Source organism: Rhipicephalus sanguineus, chromosome 7 (assembly GCF_013339695.2).
Source record: "Rhipicephalus sanguineus isolate Rsan-2018 chromosome 7, BIME_Rsan_1.4, whole genome shotgun sequence".
Classification (NCBI taxonomy): domain Eukaryota; kingdom Metazoa; phylum Arthropoda; class Arachnida; order Ixodida; family Ixodidae; genus Rhipicephalus; species Rhipicephalus sanguineus.
In genome coordinates this window covers 6891956-6917613 of record NC_051182.1, presented here as the reverse complement: position 1 = coordinate 6917613, position 25658 = coordinate 6891956, and the positions used below count along the sequence as shown (strand labels likewise).

General features: G+C 47.7%; 1 protein-coding gene across 1 annotated transcript in view; it reads left to right on the top strand.

Moving 5' to 3' along the window:
* Positions 1–16499, top strand: part of LOC125759228 (uncharacterized) — a 50720-nt gene extending 34221 nt beyond the window's left edge. The window contains exon 2 of the mRNA XM_049417633.1: positions 16172–16499. Coding sequence (XP_049273590.1) covers positions 16172–16499 — 328 coding nt within the window. The remainder of the gene's footprint in view (positions 1–16171) is intronic.
* The last annotated feature ends 9159 nt before the right edge of the window (positions 16500–25658 follow it).

Below are 25658 nucleotides of genomic sequence, written 5' to 3'. Positions count from 1 at the left end.
GAAATTTCTGTTATCTATGTTCAGAAAGTTATAATCAAATTCCAACCAAACTGATTCACAATTCTGAATATTAAGTGTCAGGTCGTGTCTATGTTTATACGGGATACCAGACAAGATGTAGATAGCAGCTCCCTCATGATTACTTGACTGGCGGTGGGCATATTCAGATTTGTATGAAGGGAAACAGTACAAGTTCTTATCAGCGTCGCTAAGCCAGGTTTCTGAGGCAGCAATGATTGAAACAGTAAAGGAAAGGGTAGAAAGTAGGTTATGAAAGTCATCGTAATGTTTACGGAGGCTTCGCGCGTTGAAATGAATAAGAGAGCGATTGCTATTCTGAAAAAAGTCGTTTAGCTCACTTGTTCTGTAATATGAAGCCATGATGGATGGATGGGAATAAGGCAGGCACAAATTGAAAGTGCATTAGTTAATGACCGTTAGGTCCGATTCCTCGGCTATGCGGTACACCCTCGTTTTCTCAGCTTTCCTGGCCTTGATTTGGCAGTTGCTGATCCACAGAAACTGCCATTTGTGCTGTTTTTTCAAAGCCAGTGCCTTCGAGAAGAGCGCCTTCTTTCGCGGCGTCAAGTGCTCATTCACATAGACCGCGCTGTCAACAGAAGCTTTCACACCAATGTCACTTAGGTGAAGCTTAGCTTTGTGTGCCTTACTGACGAATTCATCCTTTTTTGTTCGCGAACAGAATCTAGCTACGATATTTTTCTTGTCTTGAACTTTAGTTGGGACCCGGTGAGCGACATCGAAATCAGCCACCGTTACCGGGCACCCAATTTTAGTGCCAATTGTTTGCATAACTGCGATGCAGTCCTCTCCCTGGGTGCAGGGAACACCCCTGACCTCAACATTGTTCATTCTAGAGTATTGTTCCAGCTCGGCGACCCTCCCCGACAGCGCTTTGTTCTCTGACATGAGCTTTTTGTTATCAGCTGTAAGCTTCAGCTTTTCATCGCGCAGTTTTTCAATGATGTCATTTAAGGCACTCATACTTGTTTCCAAGTTTTCCACTTGTTCCTTCAGCTCTACAGCATCAAGACCAGAGGACTGAAGCTTAAACAAAAATTTGCCGAGAATGTCGTCAGTGAGTTTGCTGCTTTCATTTTCTAATTTAGCTTCAATTTCATTTAACCGCTTGGCAAGCTCTGCGTTTGACGGCATGTTGCAGAAAACGGTAACCAAACAACCGCGTAAACAATAGTACAGGAGAAAAAAAGGTGGCAGCAACGACAGCGAGCAAGTAAAAAAGGTGCGCAAGGTTTTACAAGACTAACCTGCACATGCAGAAAAAATGCGTGAGGCGATATGCCGGATGCGTCGTCGCTGCCACCAGTCATAGGCACAACTGAGAGCAGAATATCGATAAACATATAATCGAGCGCGCAATATTTGTCATGATCCGAGAACCAAAAGAATATAGGTACCGAATATATCTGCATGCAAGTATAGGATCATGAAATGTAATCTGATACTCACTCATGACACTTATGTAATCTGATAATCTGAGCGCCCACAGCATCGAGCGGCCGCTGCGGCGGGTTTCTCAAACGGCTGATCGCAAGACAAAGCTTGCTGAACCATGATTCCTGGCTGCGCACTTGTTGGTGTGGAGCTGCTGATTTGTGATTATGTCACGTGTAAGTATTTTGAACAACTTATATCCGAGTTTCAGCACATAACCAACGACGCGACCGCTAGGCTGACTTGGTCACATTTGACGCATTATAACTTGTTAGCAACCAAAATAATGCAACGTTTTTTTATGCAGAATGATAGATGACGTCCTTGACTTCAATCAGAGGATTTGTTTAAATTAAAAATGGCCTTTCTGAGAAAACTATTTTCAAAGTTCGGCGTTTTTGATAAATTACTTACGTTTCAGTCCAATTATTGAGTAAAATGAAGCGTGATGAAACCGCAAAAATTATTTTTAAAGAGAGCGAAAGTATCAAAGTTAATATGTACCGACTTTGATTATCCTCACTTTAACTTGTTTGCAGCAATAAATTCCTCAATTGCACGCTTTTTGTGCGATTTGCCAAGCTTGTGATTTTTTTCTTCAAAAGTGCTTCGACAAGCAAGGAAGACAATCGACTCATAAGATTGTATTTCCCTGTTCTTTGAGGGACATAAATATTGTGACCAAGCAGCGCAACGCTTTTTCCCTAGGTGCGCTCAAAATTCAGAAATCGCGAAATTCGCGGAAAAGTGTTTTTTGCGGCCAAATTTTGTATAACATTTTCAGGCGAACAGATTTTTTTTTCGCGAAACTAACTTCGAAAACAATGTTCTGGGCGTAATGCCTAGACCTACACCAATTTTCATCAAAAACGGGAATGGTGACCGGGACCTCGTGTTCCAGTCTTATCTGGACACACCCAAGAGCATTTACGAAGCTAAAGGTGGAGAAAGGTACGGGGGAAACTGAAAGGTACGGCGCGAAACTGGCATCTCAGCGTTCGGCAACCAGTACAGCACCTGGGCCACGTAGAGTGCGCCCCTCAAGGACACATTTTGAACAATATTGTCCCTCATCGAGTGGCATGAGCAGGTCATCAAGGTCACTCATGCCCCATCCAGAAGCTTGCACCAATACGCCTTTGCCATGTAGAGGAGAAGTGAGCGTTGCCCCGTTAGCCTCTCGGATGCCCAAAAGATCGGCTACCTGCTGCATGATTTTCGCGGACAACATATCCTAGCCGCCGTTGCAGCCAACCCGCTGCCATTGGTAGATGATTTTATTGCCGCTTGGACTAGCGTCGACAAGAGTGCACAACATCGCCAAGTCAAAGCAAGCCCGTCTCCATTTGCCGGTTCTGTGAAGCCGCCGTCGCAACCCTTTCGTGATTTTGAGCCTACAAAGCATCAGCAGCCTCGACCAGAACCATCGGTACCACACTCCTCCCGAGCTGCAACATCAAGAACGCGCATTCAGAGTTGCCCGCCGATCAAGAAGAAGCTACTTATGTAGGTATTGAAATTTGAAATTGAAAGTCAAATTTTTATTCCGCAGCAGTAACACGTTACGAGGAGAACAGCTTAGTAGCCCTGACCCCCTAGTACACAGGAGGTCAGGGCTACTACACTGGGGGTAGTACACTGGGGGTCAGCACAGTGCGGCGCTCCAGCTCTCTGTAGCGGGCAAGACCTGTCTGAAGCTGTCTGCTACCAATACCTTGAAGCATCTGGCATCTAAATGCCCTACACGCACTAGCTGCTTACCATCGTCAGTATCGTCAGTGTCAGTGCCTGCAACCGCCGCCAAGACACAGCGGCCTCCCGCATTGCCCAGTGCGCCCGTTACGCTTGACGGCGCACAGAAGGAATGCCCCTTCAACGCAACCGTCAGCGGAGTCGCCGAGTGTGAAGCATTTCCTTACTCGGGATCCATGGTAACACTAATCTCCAAAGCCCTCGTGTCTGCAAGCATGATCATCCTATTGACCTAGCCCCCTCATGCTGTGGTCGGAGGAGGCACGGTACTGCCTGTTGGTGCTGCATTTTTAAAGATATCCACTGACCCAGTCTTAGGAGTTGTTGAAGCTGCTGATTTAGAGGATGATGTACTCCTACTCATTATTGGTGAAGATTCTTCTCGGCAGCACAAGCATGTCTTATCTTCGAGCCACCAAAGCCAATATCGTTGCAGCATACAGCCACGAACGTCACTCTGCAAGCTGCAGTTTTTCACCATTACTGCATTATTACTGCAAACTGTAGAGGCGACCGCTTCGCCTCTACAGAGCAGCAACAGCTTCAACGGCCACAGCGCAATCAATGGCTACGTAGCCACGACGATGTTGTGCTCGAGTGCAGTGTATTGTCGTACATTACAACGCGTGTTGCAGTGTTTCCACGCGTGTATGTGAGTGTGTTATCGCGCGTGTGACCATTGTGGACAGGTTTAGGAACTCATTGACCACAAGACTTGGTCAGTAAAACTGGGGTGGGATGTGAGCGCTCGCATGTGCCGTAGCTTAGCGGCCGAGCTAATCACTAGCACCACTTTCAGTGCCGTTAAGACAGCACAACGCCAAGCTTAAGCGAGGGCCCTGACGCAGTGTCTCTCTCTCGCTCCCGCCTCACGGTTACGTTTCAATGCGTTCCACGATGTTCCAATAAACACATTATTCCTCTGTTCGTATTCACAATGCCTCGCTAACGCCTCAGCTCTCATGCCCAGACCTCACACTGCCCAAGAACAACCGAGCGCCATGCCGGTGTACTCGTCTACTGTTTAGGAAAATTCGGTGGGCTTCCGGTTGGATGCGGACGCTCTATCATGTAGCATGATTGCGAAACCCGGTATCTACCGCATTGGATGGGGACGCTCTATCATGTAGCTGCCACTGCACTACCATTGACAGGGCGACCTACCATGAGCCACCGCAACGGTGGCCACATGGTAGAGCGTCCGCTTCCAATGCGGTAGGTAGCGGGTTCAATTCCCATTGCCGACCGGAAACCTACCAATATTTCCGCAAGTGTAGAGGAGTACACCGGCCGCGCGATGTGTTGTTCTTGTGTACTCATCTCGAAAGCTGGTACCGTATAGGCCCTGTACAGACCCCCGACCGTACCTCAACCCACCACAGCATTGGTGAAATAGTAAAGGATCCGCCGCTGCTGTGGGAGGCAGGGAATTGCTGCCGCCGGGTACCTACCAGTAAATAAGTACAACCGCACTTCCGGCCTGGTGCTTGGAAGAGCGAAGTACATAATCGCTCGGGAGGGCACCAACCCTGTGGAAATTGGCGGCACGGTATCGCCAGATCTAAAAATGTGGTCATCCTCCTTTTTTGCCGCAGTGGTGACTGCATGGTAGAGCGTTCGCTTCCAATGCAGTATGTAGCGGGTTCGATTCACAGTGCCGGCAGCAAACCCACCGATTTGTCCTAATGGGTAGAGGAGTACACCGACCTGGCGCTCGGTTGTTTCTTGGTACTCTTTCGAAAGGTGGCCCCACAAGATTTTGTAAAGGACCCTGGGCGCAGCTTAACCCATCACAGCCTTGGTGAAATAGCTGAGCATCCGCCGAAGCTGTCGGAGGGAGGCACAGCTTTGCTGCCACCGGGCACCTACTGGTAAAATAGGTAAGAGCGCACTTAAGGCTTGGTGTTCGGCAGAACGAAGTACATAGTCGGACGAATGCGGCGCGATTTAGACGAAGACAGGAGATACAAAAAGCCGCAGACACGCGCCGACGCTCGTCTGTGGTTTCCTGTGTCTCCTGTCTTCGTTGAAATCACGCTGCATTCTTCCGAGAATATACTAACCCGCCCAAGTCAAAGCATTGTTGGTGCATAGTTGCTTGGAAGGGCACCCATCCAGTGGGAAATTAGCGGCATGGGACCTCCAAACCTAAAAATAAGGTCATCCTCTTTTTTTAAGGCGCGAAAGTGCTTTAGGCTAGGATACGTCAGGACTTCACTGACGTATTTCTATTACGGATACAACGTTGATCAAATTGACGCTAACGGATGAGAAAGAAAAAAGCTGAGAAAAAGTTCCATCGCTGGGAATGGAACCTACGACCTCTCGGTCCGCAACTATAAGCGTCTCGCGCTCTGCCGACTAAACTAGCCAGGCTTTTTTTCTCTTTTTTTACATGAACAACACTTCACAAACGCGCCTGATATATTTCACATATTCTCTCTCTCTCTCTCGGTGCTCTCTGTTGGCTTGGTTGTGCAACACCCTCTACAAAAGCTCAAGGCCTTAGTTCCCTCCCGGTGACGTCACACGAGGTGGCGGATTCTTAAAATTACGGAGCGCTGTTCAAGAGAAGTTGTCTCTCAGTCTCACCGTTGCAAACATTTAGTTTTCTTGCATGAACGAGCATGATTGCATTTTGAAAGAAATTGGACCGAAAGAATAATATAGGAGCAAGACATTTATTTTGTAGTGAAGAGGAATGTCCACACAATCCAGTTTGGTTTGGTGCTGGCGCTATATCAGGAGCAACGTATCTATTTGTTGTGGAGAGTTGTGGCGTTCTTTTTTCTTATACCTATTGGCAGCGTCGAGGAGGTTGCCATTCGGCTTGGCACAAAAGTTCTTCAGCAATACGTTCGTGCTGCACTGCACGTTGTGTTTTAGCACAATTAGCTCGTGTGACCATTCTCACAGAATGGCTGTCAGTTGGGCTTGTTGGTTCATGACCTTAAGGTTTGAATCGCGCAAACGAGACAGAGACAAAAGAAGAGACGACAACATACAGAGCGCAACACACACTTGCGCTCTGTGTGCTGTCGTCTCTTCTTTTGTCCCTGTCTCGTTTGCGCGATTCAACCCTTAAGGTCATTGTCACAGGCGTCAAAGTCACATTGCTCTTCGTTGGCCAGGAACTGCAGGGTCGGTTTCGTGATGACCTGGCGTTGTGTGGGCATTATTAGCAGTTCTGGCTGAGCTCGTTTGCCGCCTCATGCGTCCGCCACATCTGCAGACATAGTGTGAGTGGAAAGGGCACAGAACTAAGGCCTTCTCGTTTTTCTAGAGGGTGGTGTCATGCCACTTTCTAGTACTGCATCATGACACTTAATGCGTCGCTCCTGACCGACTCATTGACGACCATGGTTTCCTTGTTGTGCTGCAGATGACGAGACAAGGATGGTAGGTCGATACAGGGACACAGGACAGGTGGTGCACCACCTGTCCTGTGTCCCTGTATCGACCTACCGTCCTCGTCTCGTCATCTGCAGCACAACAAGGAAACCATGAACGACCACCAACTAGCCCAATTCATCGCTCTTCAGTGACGACACAGTTAAAGTATGGCCTCCGAGAATGCGCGCCGGCAGAAATCCTGTCGGCGCGCAATCTCCGGGACCATGGTTACAGCGATTCCATACCAACGAGGAACACTGGCCGCGCTAGCATCGGAGAGTCGCCCTAGACGCAGTTACGTTATTTGCCTTTCGCTTCGCGTTAGCGTGTGACGGCTCGTTGTCGAAGTGGTGCAGCTTCCAAATGTACAAACGGCGCTTCTCCGCCGCCTCCTGCTTTGAGTGCGACAGCACCGACTAAACAATCACAGCATATCCACGGAGTGAATGATGATGAGTGGGCGAAGCTGCGGGGGTTCATCGTTAAACCGTGAATCTTCCGTGAATTCTGCCCAGTACATCATCACCGACGTGAGATCGGGCGCGTTTATACTAAAGGTTCGATGAGAGTTATGACGATTTGCAGCTCACTTTAATTTTACATGTACGCTGTGAATTTTCATTGTTTAATCACGCACAGAAGAAATAGCACACACGCACTACCTTGGAGGTCAAAATCCAGTGCCTATATAGACGGGGTGGTCAGTGCACGGTTGTGCAGCGCGAGCGGTCGGTTTTTTCAATGAAGACGCTGCCGCGACGCTGCCTCGCGACGCTGCCTGCGTCGGCGCCGCTGCGCCGCGAGGCAAGATAGGGGGGGGGGGACCGTAGGAGAGGAGAAAGAGGGGGAAGCGTAGAAGAGGAGAGGGCGATACATATCACGTACTGTCGCAGCGCATTGTCTTTAGGGAGCCTTCATGTGTGCACGCCCCCTCCGTTTTTAAGAATGGTTACACACTACTACGGGACGAACGGGTGCCGCTATAAGGAGCTTCGCCCCTAAAAACATCTGCAATAAGCGCCGCAGAAAGGCAGTGATGTCGACGGACGCATGTCGTGCCTTGGTGGAGCGAGATAGAGGCCAGCGGAACGTGGAACGCTTGCGCGCGTTCACGGCTCTGGTTACGAACCTCTGCCTCGCTTGTTCCTGAAGTGTAGTGTGGTAGTGTATGCATTGAAGTGCAGTGTGGTAGTGTAACCTGTTACTCTGGAGCGCACACCGTGGCGTTTCTTCCCTTAACTGACGGTGCTTTGAACTGCATATCGAGTACCAGTGCTTAATATCCGTTTGTTGATGTCATCTTCGCTAGGGATTCAGGATACGCCCTGTCCAGGTAATATGTCAACAACTTCAGCTACCACAACGGTTAAATCATGACTATGAGCGTTATTCGTAGCTACTGAGATGTGAAGCAACGCGTAGCAACCGAAGCTAGTTTTAAGAAACAAAGGAAAAACAGTACAGCTGTAAAAGGTGACAATCAGAATATAAACCCACCATCTACAGTTGCGACTCGAACCCGGGTTTTTTGAGTGGCACACCGCTTCAGTGGAGCCGCGCGCAACTCTTAAACGATGGCACATTGCAGGCTGCCGATCACAACGCCACTAGCGGACTGACCCTCTTTGGGCTTCACTTTTCCAAGCTGGTTCCGAGCACTCCCCTGTTCTTGTACACTCTAGCAGTTGGTATACATACGTGTAATGGAGCGGTTGCATAGAAATACAAAAATGAACGCGCATGGCAATGGGAAAGAGGAGACCCTGACATCAGCGAATACATAGCAAGGGCAGAAAGAGCACGACAGTTGGCAAGGCACCGTGCCATTCAGCAGCAGGACGTCGACGCAGTTCATTATAATCTAAGGCCAATAAGATGTATAGTACAACCAAGGAGTCAAAGTACGGGATGCAACCATTCGACCTTCAGGTCAGCAGCTGAGTATCATAACCCGGAGACTTTACGTGCACCTGACCTATCTGAACGGCTTATGCGGCGCTAAATTGGCCCTTTAAAGGCTTCTTCGCCGATTAGGTATCTTAAATTATGAGGTGATTCCTGAAAGCGAAGTGTGCTCAACACGACGCAGAAATCTCTCAGAAGTCGTACATGTAGTACGATGAAAACCTTACTACGAAAGGAACTGAACAACCGAACTTACAGCCCCGCCACGGTGGTCTAGTGGATATGGCGCTCGACCGCTGACCCGAAGGTCGCGGGATCGAATCCCGGCTGCGGCGGCTGCATTTTCGATGGAGGCGAAAACGTTTGAGGCCCGTGTGCTTAGATTTAGGTGCACGTTAAAGAACCCCGGGTGGTCGAAATTTCGGGAGCCCTCCACTACGGCGTCTCTCATAATCAAATCGTCCTTTTGGGACGTTAAACCCCAGATGTTATGTTAACCGAACTTACACTCGTCCTAAAACACCAAGATCAGCCCTATCATTTAACAGCAGTCGGAATTCTGTGAGCAGCAGGACGATGCCTGTTAGTTTTAACAAGGGTGTCCGATGGCCTTGTCGGTATTTACCTAAGGACATAATATAGCCGCGAAGTAAAAACACACACAGGGAGGAACACAACGAAAGGACGAGGGGCACTTCCAACTAAACTAATCGGGGCGCTAACAGAGGAATAAAGTGTCAACATGCATGCGCAGTCTCATCGAAACGGGCTTGGCGTGTGCGTGCCTCACGTTCTACTTTCCTTTCTTTCTGTCGCGTCGGGCAATGCTTGATCGCAACTTTCTTCCTTCCTACATGCCGAGAATTGGAGCTTCATCCACGTGCTTAGAGCGCAGCGCTTCAGTTTGTGCGCGCAACAGCGACGGTCATGCATTCATATCCGGGCAACAATAACATGTGGGAGCGCGAAATGACGTCATCTGATAAAAGGTCACATCTACATAGAAAAAGATTGGCGAAGCTTACACTATAAGCCGCGCAAGGCTTGAAACAGTTAAACTGGACGATTCTGAAGACTAATCTGGTTGCTTCTGGGTTGTTTCTAGGCTTTAGCTAGGTGATTCAGTTTCTAGGTTCCCTCTAGGTTGTTGCTAGGTTTTGGCTAGGTGATGCTAGGTTGTTTCTACGCTGATTAACAGTGCAGCGATGTTCGAGTTAAACCACAGTCAGTCACAGACACGGCACGATTGTCCAAACTCCAGAAAAAGAAACTTGCGCTGAAACCAAGCGTTTGAACCTCTCATAGATATACGGGCACGTCTTCATTGGCGTAGGCTTTCCATCGCTTCGGATTTTCCTCGCAGCCGCCGTTGCCTTCCCTTTTCCCTAGTATTCTCTCGTTAGTATTCACTCCGGGTCTTCGGCTCGCCGCCATCGCTTCGCAGCCATTTTTTAACCCAATTTCTGTGCCACATGCCCATTAAGATGAGGATTGTTTTCTGCGATCGACTCACAAGGCACTATTTGCTAGACAGCTTCGCGGTTAAAATAGCTGCTCGCCGACAAGCCCACGATCCTCAATGCTTACAAATGTGCATGTGGCCAGCACACCTTCTAGCGCCTATTTGTGTACGCTACTGCAATCTCCGAATTAGTTCTTTTTTTTTTTGGGGGGGGGGGGGGTTGGTCCCAAAACCAGGATAACATCGCCAGACACGCCCTAGTAGAGGGCTCTGGAAATTTCGATCACATGAGCTTCTTTAAAGTGCAGCTTAATCTAAGTACACGGTTAAAATGTACTTGTGGGCTAGTTGGTTGGTCATATTCAGGATAAACGGCTGCGCACACCGGGTTAAGACGCATACACGGAACACGAAAAAGGACGACACCAGCGCTGAACTTAAACTGATCTTTAGTGAGACCGCATTTGCTTAAAAAGCAACTTTTTGCGCATGCGTGTAGCATATGGCAGAGCAAGTTCAATAGGCAATCCCAAGAGCAACAAAACCCAGAAGCCGCAATCGAATCACAAAGCAAGATCGAAAGGATACAAGATAGGAAAACTCGAAAAACCAACACCAAAAAACCAAACCACATCACGTGTTAATACCTAAAAACTTCCTCTCTTTTGAAGATAGAGCAACCGATGGGCAGCTAATGCAGTCTTCCCTCCTTTCCAAAATTTCTGCCGCTTCTAAAATTTCACGTGAAATTTTGCCTTTTTCCTTACACACCACCCTCGTCTTGCCCAAAATGGGTGCGCAGCCGCAGTCCCTGCAGTGTATGGCGACGTGGCCTGCATCTTTCTTGGAGCAGTGATTATTGTCCTCTGTGAGCCTCGTGTTGAGGCATCTACCCGGTTGCCCAACGTACACCTTATTACACGTCAGCGGTATAGAATATACGACACAGTCGGTGCAGGTGACGTAAGGGTTCCTGTGCTTTATCGAGCATGCTTCCCTCTCTTTGCTCTGCGAATTGGCTTTTTTGCAAAGAGCTGACAGCCACACCGGCGCGGAGAACACCACATCCAAACCAACCTTTCGGCCAAATTTCCGTAGGTTGTGTGACACAGTGTGGACATGGAGAATTACAAGAACCTTCTTTGAGCAAAAGCCAGTGTCTTTGCCGCCAGAGGCTGCGGCGGAACCGCTCCTGGAGTCTTTAAGCAGTCCTTCCGCCAGTGACGCCAGAAGGGCCATCGGGTACCCTGACTCACGAAGGCGGTGGGTCTGGATAAGAAAACTCGTTTCACATCGGTGGATGCACAATTTTACTAGAGCATGATGAAAACATGACCGTGCAATTGCTTTTTTAGATGCGAAGCAGCTTTTGCACTGGGCTTTCTCCGTGGGTTCATTGGCGACCGCCCGCTTTCTAAAACCTACCATAGCCATCTGTAACATATTGAGCGTGCGCTCGCGTCAAGGACAAGTCTTCTTCGTCTTCTTCTTCGACCGCCTTGATGATGATACGGGCAGAGCGCGCGCTCGAGCCAAGGAGGAGTCTTCTTCGTCTTGTTCTTCGACCGCCTTGATGATGATACGTGCATAGCAATTTAGGGGCCCGGCCGTATGCTGTCCTAGCTTGGCGTAACGCAGACAAAACCACGTGCGCTGGCAGGCGCTAGCGCGCTCGGGCCTGTGTAAGGGGCTGGGTAAGACGCTGTGGCCTCTCCCCCTTAGTCTCTCTCAGCAATCATGTGATGGCGTCGTCGAACGAGATTCTGCAGACGCGCGATGAACCAACGGGTTGTATCCTAGTCAGAACGCGCTGCCACGCCTAGCGCGTTCGGGCCTATATAAGGGGCTGGGTAAGACGTTGTGGCGTCTCCCCCTAACACCCTCTCAGCAATCACGTGGTGGCGTCAGGGAACGAGATTCTGCAGACGCGCGATGAACCAGCGTGGCGTGCTCCAACAAGAGTTCGGGACGATTAACAGCAACTACAGTGAATTCATGGTGTGCTCCACATGCAAGGACGCGTTAACATCGGGCAAGGTGCCCGTGATGAACGGAACTTTAAGTCGACCCATGCGCTCCTTCGCATCACCACATGGTTCCCTTTACCGGGAGATCGTGAATTTTTTTTACTAGCTTCGAATGGGCCGAATGATATGGAAGAACTGGTTTGCTGCCTCTCGGTTCATGGCTCAAACACACATGATCGGTAGAGCAGTACAGACCAAGATCTAAAAACGTTATAAAATTATTCTTAGGGATCTCATGAGTGATCACCATGGCTTTCAGGCATTCTGTAAAAACTTCAGTAGTGCTGCACATGGCATTGTCAAAACCTTCTTTGTCATAACATAACATAACTAAAAAATCGTCGACGTACCTAAAAATACGGACAACATTTTGAATGCCAAGGCGCTCTTTAAGGTTCTTGTCACGTACAGCAAGGTACAGGTCACTCAGGATTGGGGCTATGCATGACCCAGTGGTTTCGACGGTTTTGACGGTTTTTTCAGCAGCGGTTTCGACGGCTTTTCAGCAGCGATTTTGACCGTTTTTTCCAAGTTCCCTAAGGTTGATTTGAAAAAGGTCAAATCAAGGGCGACTAAGTTATGCAGCCAGTTTAAACTGGAAGCCCTTAAAAAAGTATTAGCGAAGGGTCAAAGTAAGGCTTAGACCTATTCTTCTCTGCAGAAACTCACAAACCCGATTGTCCATTTAGGGTTATTGTTTCTGAGAGCATTAACTGGCAGAAACATTTAACAAGCTTCTTGCAAGAAAAAGTAAGGATTTTACCATTTTATGGCCCATTCAGTGTTAAGAACTTCGAAGAAGAGATTCATTTTTTAACTGAGCACTCGCATCAAGGTTACCTAGCATTCTCTGTTGACACAAGGCTTATATTACAGCATCCCGCATGATGATCAAATGACAAGTGTCAGCGAATGCTTAGACAAGCACGGCGCTGCGAAGTTTCAGAAAGAATGTGGGATCCATTGCAGTCAATTTTAGGGGCGAAGCTCCTTAAGGCGGCACCCGTTCGTCCCTCGTAGTCGTCGTCGTCGTAGTAGTAGTAGTAGTAGTAGTAGTCGTAGTCCGTAACAAGTCTTACGCTTTGACCTCCAAGGTGGTGCCGGTGGGAGATTTTTCCTGTGCGTTGTTGAACAATAAAAAATTCGCAGCGTGTGCGTTAACTAAAAGCCGAATTCTTCTGTCTCTCATTCCCCATTAGCAGCCATTGGCATGTTCCAGTAGGAAACGTTAGTAGAAGTAGAAGTGTAAGTGTTAGCTAAAAGCCGACTTCTTCTGTCTCTCATTCCCATTAGCAGCCATTGTTTACCTCCAAGGTAGTGCCTGGTGAGATTTCTCCTGTGCGTGATTAAACAATAAAAATTTTGTTCAAAACGCCGTTGATTGATGAAATAAACCAACGAAAGACGCCAGATGTTTTGTAAAAGCAGAACGAAAGAACACCAGATGTTTCTAAAGCAAAACGAAAAGACGCCAGCTGCTTAACGAAAGACGCCAGATTTTTCTAAAGCAATGGTTTTCTAAACAATGAAAATTCACAGCGTACATGTAAAATTAAAGTGAGCTTCAAGTCGTCATAACTCATCGAACCTTTAGTATAAACGCGCCGAATCTCACGTCGGTGATGATGTACTGGGGAGAATTCACGGAAGATCCACGGTTTACCGATGAACCTCCGCAGCTTCGCCCACTCATCATCATTCACTCCGTGGATATGCTGTGATTTTTTAGAATTAATTTCTATGTGGCTCAAATCCACTTTCGCAGAATGGAATGCTGATATACACCTAAAGAAAAAGGGAATTTGCAGAGGATCATGCATAGCCCCAATCCTGAGTGTCCTGTACCTTGCTGCACTCGACAAGGACCTTAAAGAGCGCCTTGACAATCAAAATGTTTTCCGTGTTTTTAGGTACGTGGACGATTTTTTAGTTGTGTTATGTCATGACGAAGAAGATTTTGACAATGCCATGTGCTGCACTACTGAAGTTTTTACAGAATGCCTTAAACCCTTGGTGATCACTCATGAGATCACTAAGAATAATTTTATAAGGTTTTTAGATCTTGGTCTGTACTGCTCTGTCGATTATGTGTGTTGGAGCTACGAACCGAGAGGCGGCAAACCATATCATTCGGCCCATTCTAAGCTAGTAAAAAGAGCAATTGCGCGGTCATGTTTTCATCATGCCCTAGTAAAATTGTGCATCCACCGTTGTGAGACGAGTTTTTTTATCCAGACTCACCGCCTTTGTGAGTCAGGGTACCCGATGGCCCTCCTGGCGTCAGTGGCGGAAGCACTGCCTAAAGCTCCAGGAGCGGTTCCGCCGCAGCCTCCGGCGGCAACGACGTGTGTCACACAACCTACGGAAACTTGGCCGAAAGGTTGATTTGGATGTGGTGTTCTCCGCGCCTGTGCGGCTGTCAGCTCTTTGCAAAAAAACCAATTCGCAAAGCAAAGAGAGGGAAGCATGCTCGATAAAGCACAGGAACCCTTACGTCACCTGCACCGACTGTGTCGTATATTCTATACCGCTGACGTGTAATAAGGTGTACGTTGGGCAACCGGGTAGATGCCTCAACACGAGGCTCACAGAGGACAATATCAGTGCTCCAAGAAAGATGCAGGCCACGTCGCCATACACTGCAGGGACTGCGGCTGCGCACCCATTTTGGGCAACACGAGGGTGGTGTGTAAAGAAAAAAGGCAAAATTGCACGTCAAATTTTAGAAACGGCAGAAATTTTAGAAAGGAGGGAAGACTGCATTAGCTGGCCATCGGTTGCTCTATCTTCAAAAGAGAGGAAGTTTTTAGGTATTAACACGTGATGTGGTTTGGTTTCTTGGTGTTGGTTTTTCGAGTTTTCCTGTCTTCTATCATTTCGCTCTTGATTTGTTATTTGATTGCGGCTTCTGGGTTTCACTGCTCTTGAAATTGTCTATTGAACTTGCTCTGCCATATGCTACACGCATGCGCAAAAAGTTTCTTTTTAAGCAAATGCGGTCACACTAAAGATCAGCTGAAGTTGAGCGCTAGTGTCGTCCTTTTTCGTATTCCGTGTATGTGTCTTAACCCGGTGTACACTGTCGTTTATCCCGAATAAGTACACGGGCCTAAGCATTTTCACCTCCACCGAAAATGCAGCCGCCACGGCCGGGATTTGACCCTTCGATCTTCGGAGCAGCAGCTAATTATCATAACCACTAGACCACCGTGGCGGTTGCAATTGGAATCTTTGATTTATAAAAGCTTCGCTTAAGAAGTTCACATAAGAATGGAAGCTTGAGAGACTTGGTAGGCGTACATATAGATAAACTATATAGTTCATCTATATGTTCTTGCCTTGCGGCTTTTTGTTAGAACGTACATCACCTACATATTTTTGCCTGTTTTTTTTTTTCAAATAAAATTAAGTTGCGAGTCGGCGCCTGTCCTGTGCTCCTATTTCTTCGTCCTCGTCCTGTGTGCGCTGTTTCAATGAATTATGAAGTTGACAAATAGCAACAAAGGTTGAAGTCTAGAAAAGTATGCAGACCTCGGTGAATTCTTAACAGGGAAGTCTGTTCACAGCGTGCGACTTAGCACAATGTTATAAGAGCCATATTAGAATATTGCAAGCGAGCTGAATGGGCCTGCGAATGACCAGGGGTAGCTAGTATCCGCAATGACATTATGCAAGACAAGTAGACTGGAGCTAGCCACGTAATGCGTAGTACAGACAATCGTTGAGAAGTGAGAGGAACGGATTGAATACCACGAGACTGCAAATGCAGTCGCGGACGGCAGCGCCTTGCGTGAAGCGAAGAAATTAAAAGTGCTTAAGAGTGCATACCAGCGCAACCAACCCTTGACGGTTGTGCTGAAGTTCACTCTTAGCCATGTATAAACACCCAATCCTACAGTCTTCGAAATTGAAATGTAGCAAGCATAAAGTGGCGCCACTAATGTGAACCTCAGCCTGCTATGCTTCCAGGATTCTGCTCGCGAGCGGTGCGCCGATATAAATCCGCTACATTCATTCACGTACACGTTATTGTGGAATTTCTTTCCCCTTTGCCACCCATTCTTTTCTTCCCAATTTTGTCTAGCCGCTATTCACGTGCTGCATTGTTCAGCCAACAGGTCTTTCGCAGCCTGACAGATTTCTTTGGTGCACCCAGGTCCTGGTATCCAGTGAACACTACCTGTTCGTACAAGTTCACTGCGCCCCCGGGAGAACTGGTGCACGTCGAGTTCCTGTGGTTTCGAGTGGAGCGCGTCACCCTTTGTGAGGAGGCGCTCCGAATATATGACTCGCTGCGCCCTGACCCCCGCTACATCATCACCAAGCTGTGCGACACTAACAAACCGCGCACTGAGCAGCCCAGGACCGTGTTTGAATCCACGGGGCCTGCTTTGCTGCTCCAGTTCACCAGCAGAACGGGCAGCATGGATGGCTCCTCCGTGAGCTTTGGCTTTGAGGTAAAAAAAAGGCAACTTGCCCCGTAGATGCAGGTCCGCAAAATTCGCTAGAATTGTTTTCGTTTATACCAAACCGGTGGTATAGAACTATGTGCCAATAGTAATCCTATTTTATATTGGTATAACTATCGGTACCCTATCTACCTGCTAACTGAGGTGGCGACTTTGGGCATCTAATTCTTTCCATTAAGGCAGCCTACTAACTGCACTCCCTTCTTCCGTCGCCGAGTCTACCGGCAGGTAACCAAAGCCCTGAGACACTGACAGAAATGGTGCCAGTAAACGGACACACGTGTGCGTAATAAAGACAGATTTATCCAATATATGCATGAAGGTCGGTCGCACTGATGTAAATATTTTTTCTGCCTTGCACAAGACAGTTCATGTTTCATTCACGAAACGCGGCGCTCTGTACTGGCTGTACAGAGTTGGCCGCCAGTAAAATGCGTCTCTTCTCTGGCGCTTTGAGTTCAGCTGCTGCTCAGATGCTGCAAGTGTCTGCGTGAAGACGCATACGTGACTGTAGCGGTAAAAACTTCTTTGCAGCAGCATGCTAGAGGTACCATCACGTGCGGCTGCACTGCGGAAGTCAAAGCAACCTGCATGATCTATAACGTCTGTAATCATCGTAACCGCTTCAATACCCAAGTGCCACAATTGGTGCAAGAACAATGTGTACTTTGGTCACTTTTCCTATCAGGCGAATAGGTTGATTTTTCAGAAAGTTCCACGCTGGGCCATTGGCGGCGATGCAACATAACATGGCTCTGTCTGTCTTGACATTGCTTTGTTTCTTTTTAACGCGATTTTTTTTCTTGCTCGTATACATTCTTGTTGCATTCGTTGAGTAACTTACAAAGTTTGTCCCTAAAGCAATGGAACTGGGCCTGGTAAAAAGAATTCATTGATACGGTCGGTACTTACTATTACGCCAGTGTTGCCAACCTATTTTTGGTAAATACCCTACGTCATGGTCAAAATTACCCTACTTTACCCTCCAAAATTTTTTTGCTCCCTCCTTTTTACTGTACGCTTAGAATAACGCTGTATAATAATAACGAGGCACAAACTCTACTTCACCGTAGTACTCTGGTGGCGCTGAAGTCCGTAACAAGTTCAGCGGCTTAAAAATTAGCTTCGAAGAGAGAATAAGGAGCATGAAAGATGGGAAAAGAAAGCGTTGAGTTACATTGGAGGAAAAGAGTCGGGAGACTCACCATCAAGTGTACGGCTGGCAGCGTCATATGATATGGCAGCAAAGGGCTTTAAGCGAAAAGTGTGAGAAGCAGAAGAGGTTTATTGAAAAACAGCGATGGAAAAAAAAACCTGCTGTCAGTAACCACCGACCGGGTGAAGACGAACTGAGCAAGGATACATTTTACGATAATTCAAGGGGAAGCGATTTGCTGTTTTAAGCGAGGTCGGGTTGTCTTATAACGCATAGTTATAAAGCGACATTCAGTGAAGAAGGAAAATGTACACGCTGTGTGGAAGCTAAGAAAATGACGGAGCATGTTCTGATTGAATAGCAAGATATCTTTGGGCATTATTCTACGGGAAACGTTGGTTTTTAGAGGACATCGTTCGAAGGGTGAATAGGTAGGCGATAGAAATAAGTACAAGACGACTGGAAGACTAGTTGCAAAAAAGTAAGCCCACTTGCGACGAAGCGAAGGTGTCATGTGATGACATCAATGTTTTGACATGCCCACAGCCGATAAAACCAACACGCATGTCAAGACAGAAGTGGATGACTGTGATTATTGCCATCAGTCTTTTTTACCATAACAAGGGAAAGGGAGTTAGCAGGGAGAAAAGAAAGGCATGTATAGTTCAAAGATACACTGGAGCTTTGCTCTTAGACCTGATACGACACATATTCTCCTTCAACGCCGTCGACTTATTTGCTGGAAGTTTTCATCCTATCCCAGGCGTTCCGGAAAACGGGTTTGGCGCCGAGATTTTCGCTGCGGCAGTACTGGCTGAACTGAGGGAACTGGCTGAAAACGTGGCTGTGGACAACGTGCCGTTGCCGAGGACGAGCCGGATGTGTCAGATTCTAGAGGCAGGAACCTGCTCGTCATCGTGATCCTCTTAGTCTGTAGTGTCCTCAAAAGGCTCGATCGTTGGCAAGAGGTGCTGCCGATTGCGGCGTAAGATAGCAAGGTCGACAGCTGGGCTAGTTGCAGGGGCGTAGCCACGTTAGGGCACACCCGGGCCCGTGCCCCCCCCGAAATTTTTTTTTGCCATAGCATACAGAGCAGAAAATGACACTCGACCACATCTGCCTGCTCGTCCCCACTACAGATCAAGGAGGTGCCCCCCCCGAAAAAAATTTCTGCCTACGCCCCTGGCTAGTTGGTAAGGTTCCCTGATATTTAAGAGCAGCGCAAAAGACGGGACAAAGGACAAGAAGTTCACAGACGAACGCTTACTTGCAACTGGCAGAGTTATTAGAAGAACCAAGGAAAAGAAAACATACAGAAGGTGACCCAAATGATCTGTGCAATCGCCGCCACGTAGAGATCATGCTAACATGCGCAAGGGCAAGAAAATCAAAAAGAACCAAGAAATAGTGATAGGTAAAACTCTACCGTCATAATACCAGATATGCAGCAACAAGGTAAGCCAACAAAGGAAACATTGGCAAGGCAACAAAACAGTGTAACATTGGACAGACGGGACGCTGCCTAAACAGCCGTCTTAGAGAGCATAATAATAATCTAAGTAACAATTGTGGGTCACATCTAGCTGCCCACTGTAAAGGTTGCAAATGCACGCCTCTTTTTCATAAAACTACTGTTATTTTCAGGCACAGGGATGATGCGGCGCGTGAGGTTATGGAAGCATTCTTCATTAAGAATGCTGGGGCGAGTTGCATCAGCTCTCCTTGAGTGGCGCTATCGCGAACCGAAATTAGTTTTTTGGAGGCGGGGTAGATGATGCTTTTTGGTTTTGTGTTTTTTGGTTTTGTTGGCTTACCTTGTTGCTGCATGTCTGGTATTATGACGGTAGAGTTTTACCTATCGCTATTTCTTGGTTCTTTTGGGTTTTCTTGCCCTTGCGCATGTTAGCATGATCCCCACGTGGCGGCGATTGCCCAGCTCATTTGGGTCACCTTCTGTATGTTTTCCTTGGTTCTTCTAATAAATCTGCCAGTTGCGAGTAAGCGTTCGTCTGTGAACTTCTTGTCCTTTGTCCCGTCTGTTGCGCTGCCCTTAAACATTACGGCGTAAGATGCTCCGGTCTTCTGTTTCCACATGGAAGGAACGTGTTCCTGCTGATCCAAGAACCTTGGGTTCTCTTGCCCATGTCTTTCTCCTTATGCGAACGGCGTCGTTGCTCTTGAGGCCGGGAAGTACTCGTCTGTTGTGCTTGCTTTGGCTGCGCTTCCTTCCTCACGTGGCAGCAAGGGGTACGAAGTCCGGTATGAGGGTCCGCAGACGGCTTCTTTTCAGCAGCTCCCCTGGTCACAGACCATCAACACAAGTGGTCTTGTTCTGTAATTTGAGGACGCCAAGGTAAAAGTTTTCTTTTGCTGCCTTTGTCTTTTTCAGGATGGGCTTAATTATCTGTACACATTTCTCGGCAAGGCCGTTTGACTGAGGGTACTCTGGACTAAATATCATGTGCTTGAAATCGAAGTGCTGAGCAAATAGCGCGAATTCACTACTGGCACACAGGGGTCCGTTGTCTGTGCAAACTTCGACTGGCATACCTAACGCTAAAATATGGCTCCTAATTTCTGTATTACGGAACTGGCTGTTTTATTGGGTAATAGAACATTCTAACAATGTAGGCAAACTGGCAATAAATGGGACATCTTGATGCACACTGCATACGCTGTGGTTGTAAGCCCATTTTTAATATAACGAAAGTAATCTCAAAAGAGTCAGAACAGATGAGCACAGAAATTGTTAAGGCGTTTGAAATAACAAAAGCAGAGGTTGTGTGAGCAGCCCACTAGTTTCGTTCTCTGAAAAAGAGAGTGTTCTTGTCGCGATAGCGGTGGTTCTGCCGTTAAAAAGCAATATCTGGTGCGATGGTGATTTCAACACCCTTTCCTCTCTTCTTGTACATCGGTATTTATGCTGTTGCCATTTGCAACACACCTGACTTAGTGGCGCTCCTGTCGTTCTTTGCGTCCTCGTGTTTCTTTACGTTAAAACATAAGAACAGCAGTACCAACGAGCACACCAGTCCATGTTATTCACAATAATAATGACAAGTAACAGACAATAATGCCAAGGAAAATATACGGGATGTTATTTGTAGCAGTTAGGATATAAATCTGAAGAATATAAAGTGGACGAAAAGATAACCTGCCGCCGGCAGGGACCGAACCTGCGACTTTCGGATAACGCCTCCAATGCTCTAACACTAGGCTACGGTGGCGGTCATCTTTCCGTCCCCTTTTATTTATTTATTTATTTATTTATTTATTTATTTATTTATTTATTTATTTAAAGTACCTTACAGGCCCCTGGAGGCCTTGCGTAAGGGGGGTAATGCAAGAAAATGTTACATTTGAACAGTGTACAAAATGAATGGGTATAACTACATAAGAAAATGATAACAGCAAAAAAAAATGTTACAGTAACATATGCGGGAAAGTACCGATCATTACGTTACACAATAATGAGAGGCAAGGAAAAATACACTTTCAATCACGACCAGCGTATTTACACAACAAAATGTGGCACACTAAAATACGAGAAATATAATAAAGAACATAGGGTATATATGTGCATTTAAACCTAGGAGTTTTAGCGCCGATCGCAGCCTTGGCGGCCAGTGTGGAGCACTGTTTTTCTTCCCGTTAGCGTCACGCAGCACGTGATCTATTTACGAGCTGGAAACTGACCAATAATCCCTCGCATACTACCTGAAGGCATCAAGTCTGCCAGACCGAGACCCTCGGTATGAATGAAGAAAAGAAGATGACCTTTAAGGGCTCGTTTTAACACAAATTTTTTTATGCCGGGGTCCACCGAGACTTCACTTACGTATTAAGTATTTCCGTCACGGATATGACATTGCTAAAATGAACACTAGCGGACGAGAAGAAAAGAAACAGAAGAAAAAGACCACACCATATCCACGAAGTGAATGATGATGAGTGGCCGAAGCTCCGGGGGATCATTCGAGTAACTGTGAATCACCCGTACATTGCCCACAAGATCATGCAAATGCGTGAGATATGTGTGCAGTATATACAAAGTTGTTTATTATTCACAATTCGTATATGGTGTTGAGATGTGGGCGGCGTTTTCCTTTCATTATGACATCCTTTTCATCGGTGATATATAAAACGAAATGTTCTTGTATGGGATCCAACCTGAAATTTTAGAAGACGAGGTCAATGCAAGTCCCTCTGATCGTTGCCAGTTGTTTATGATCATACGATATGCATTTTAGAGCATATCGCAATGTCTCATGTTCGCAATGACTGGGACATATCGCAATGTCCCAGTCATCTTCCATGGCGCGTTGCCGGCGCTGCCGTTTCGCTGCAGCTGCGCGAGCCCTCGCTGCCTCTGGATTAGCTTGCCGACGTTCCCCTGCCGCTGCAGCTTCGCGAGCCCTCAGCTCCGGGTCGGCTTGCCAGTGCTGCCGTTTCCCTGCAGCTTCGCGAGACAGCAAATCTGGATTCGCTTGTCTGCGTTGCCGTGCTGCAGCCGCTGTCCGAGCCCGAAACTCTGGACTGTGTTTGTGCGCAGCCGCGCTGCGAGCCGTCATGTCTTCATTCATAGCGAAATGCACTCCATGACCCTCGCTCTTCGTCTTCGTCCGGCGCGTACAAACCAGAGCACAGGCCGTGAGTGAGCGCTGGCACCGCAATGCTCTCTAGCGGGCGCTTCCAGAACTAGCGTGTCAGTTTGTCTTCGTCCGGCGCGTGCAAACCAAAGCACGCGCCGGGAGCGAGCGCTGTAACCGCCGCGCCTCTTGCGGGCGCTTCTAGTACTAGTATGGGCGGCGGAGTGAGGGAGGGAGGTAATGTCGACCATAAGCTGCTTCGCATCTAAATTCTCTGCCGCCGCGAATCGAACCCACATATTCGCGGTCCGCGACGATCGGCGCCCGGTGGACTAGCGACTACGTCATCGGCGTACATGCATGAGGCCCCACAAAAGCGCCTCATATCTCTGGCACATTCTCTCTCGCAAGGTGCTCTGTTGGCGGTACGGTGGGGTGCTGCCGTCTGTGAGCGGTGGAGTGAAGTACTACGTCATTACACTAAGGAGCGCGGATAGAGAGCGGTTTGGCGACGATGCAGTTAGAGCACGACCTCCGAGATTGCGCTCCGGCAGATAAACTTGCCGGCGCGCAAACGCGTAGGCCATGGTTCGAGCGCCTGATGACAACATGGAGCGCTGTCCGCGCTAGCATCGAGGAGTCGCCCTAGACGCAGTTACGTTCCTTACCTTTCGCTTCGTGTGACTGTGTGACGGCTCGTTCTCGTAGTAGTGCAGCTTTCACGTGCACCAACGCAGTTTCTCCGCCGCCTACTCCTCAGAGCATGATAGCATCATCTATTAAAACTGCTGCAATAGGGAACCCAAGCTCATGTTGACGCCGCGACGACAGCGCCGCGCTGCGGGCCTGTAGAGAAGCTCTGGCGAAATTGAGCGTAGACTCTGGCGAAACCTAGCGCAGCCGACTCAACCTGTTTGTCGGCAGCGGGAGCACGCGCGCGCGCGCGTTGCTCAGTCGGTGCAGGGAACTGGGGCGCCGTGCCGACAGCTTGGCACGCTGAACCGAGAGCCTTACTGTGAGAAGCTGCATTTCCGCGTTGGCAGAAGCGACTCCGCGAAAGCGGGAGCGAGGTCCATAGTACTGCTGTGTAGTGGCCTGCCACAACGGTGCAGACAACACCAAGGCACGCGATTCAAGTGTGAAACTGTATCGGTTCCCGAGCATGTCGCACGAGAAATATATGCGACAAACGTGGATCACCGCAGTAAAGAGAATCAAGTATGCCCTAGCTGACAGCGCTGTCTCGCCTTCTGTTTTGGCTGCCTGAGTTCATCGCTTTCGTTCGTTTCGACTACCTGAGTCGGTATGTAACGCGGCGCATGCGCGCAACGACTACAGCAATGATTACCCGCTGGCTTCTCGCATTGTGAAACTCCAGCTACGGCTGTAGGTGAAACAACTTTGCCTTTTGATTCCCCGTGTTCGTGAGACTTACCCATCGTTGTTGAACGTTCACGCTCGTGTTATACCGTTAGCGTGGCGCGGCTGGTTGAACTCAACTGGCACATTGTCAAGAGTTCGGCGCCTGCAATTTACGCGTCGGAAAGACTGCTTTATCTCGCCGGAACGGACGTATGTGCATTTTGAGCAAGCATTGACATCACTCTGCTGGTTTCCTTTGTTTTTGTCACTTTATTAGGGTGATATATATTCAATCCGCTAAACATAACTGGCACATAAAACATGCTTTGCAATTGCCACCTTGCAGTAGCCACCTTCTGACTTTTCTAGCCGCGTCGGCGCAGCAAGTTTTATACGCTTGTAAAGTCGATATCCTCATAAAAAGAGAGTGCAAGCATGATGCGAGTGCCGAAAAAACGAGGGGAGCAGTTCAACTTGATTCACAGTGATTAAAACTCAACTAGCTGCCTTGCGTCTTAACAGGCGGGTAATGCTCCAGCGGCACGGATGCAGTGGAGTGAGATATTATTTTCCTTTCATACAAAGGAGGAAGCCGGGGCTATAGGCTGAATGCCTGACAAAGGCCTCGGCTCCCTTGTACAGTTTGACTTCAGTTAAAACAAAAACATAGCTAAAGATATAACACAATAAATGCATAAATCAGCTGCATTTGGAAGTGTGAAAAAAAAGCAGTTATTAAGCAAAGAAGAATGAAAATGATATTATACAAGACAGACAGAATTCGAGTAAATATTTCATTGTTTCCTTTTTAAACATTTTAAATGAAACATCAAAATTAACATTTGTCGACATAAATAATGGCCACAGTTATCTGATAAGTCATCTTTTGTTGGCCGTAATTAGTACGCGTTTTAGGGCCCCGGTGGATTTGTTTCCGAAAACGGTATGCATCAATAGACAGTGTTCTTTTGAATGTGTTATTGATTGGCCTTAATATGCTGCACTCACGAAAAATGTAGACTTGGTTCACTTGAAGGAAATCGTAATGATGAAACAATGGCAAAGTGGAAAAATCCTGGGGTCTGCCGCAGTAACCATGAATGCACCGCAAAGCTCTCTTTCGAAGTACCGGTATTTTCTGGTAGCTAAGGGTCGTAGTTGTCCCCCATACCAGAATGCAATAGGTTAGTTTAGAATATACAAACGCACAATACATGTGCAGTCTCAACCACGCCGCGGGTACCAGACTAGGTACCTCGTAGAGACAGCCTACACTTTTGCTAATTTCAGATGCTTACCTCGACACATGTTTAATTTTTAGGGGTGAAGCTCCTTAAGGCGGCACCCGTTCGTCCCTCGTAGTCGTCGTCGTAGTAGTAGTAGTAGTAGTCGTAGTCCGTAACAAGTCTTACGCTTTGACCTCCAAGGTGGTGCCGGTGGGAGATTTTTCCTGTGCGTTGTTGAACAATAAAAAATTCGCAGCTTGTGCGTTAACTAAAAGCCGAATTCTTCTGTCTCTCATTCCCCATTAGCAGCCATTGGCATGTTCCAGTAGGAAACGTTAGTAGAAGTAGAAGTGTGAGTGTTAGCTAAAAGCCGACTTCTTCTGTCTCTCATTCCCATTAGCAGCCATTGTTTACCTCCAAGGTAGTGCCTGGTGAGATTTCTCCTGTGCGTGATTAAACAATAAAAATTTTGTTCAAAACGCCGTTGATTGATGAAATAAACCAACGAAAGACGCCAGATATTTTGTAAAAGCAGAACGAAAGAACGCCAGATGTTTCTAAAGCAAAACGAAAAGACGCCAGCTGCTTAAAGGGCCCCTCACCAGGTTTGACAATTTTGAGCTAACGAGCGCAATGCATACACTGGGCGTTCACGATCTCGTCTGCCAAAATTTGCAACGCTACGCGCCGCGGAAATGGGTCAAATTTCAAGGTGAACGCTGCTTGCCCTTCCACTCGCGGGCGCGCGCTTTAGAGAATGAGGGGATGACGTACATGAGAAAATGGCCCTACGTAGATGGTAGTACTGTGACGTCGCTCCTCTACGTAGACGACTGTGCTC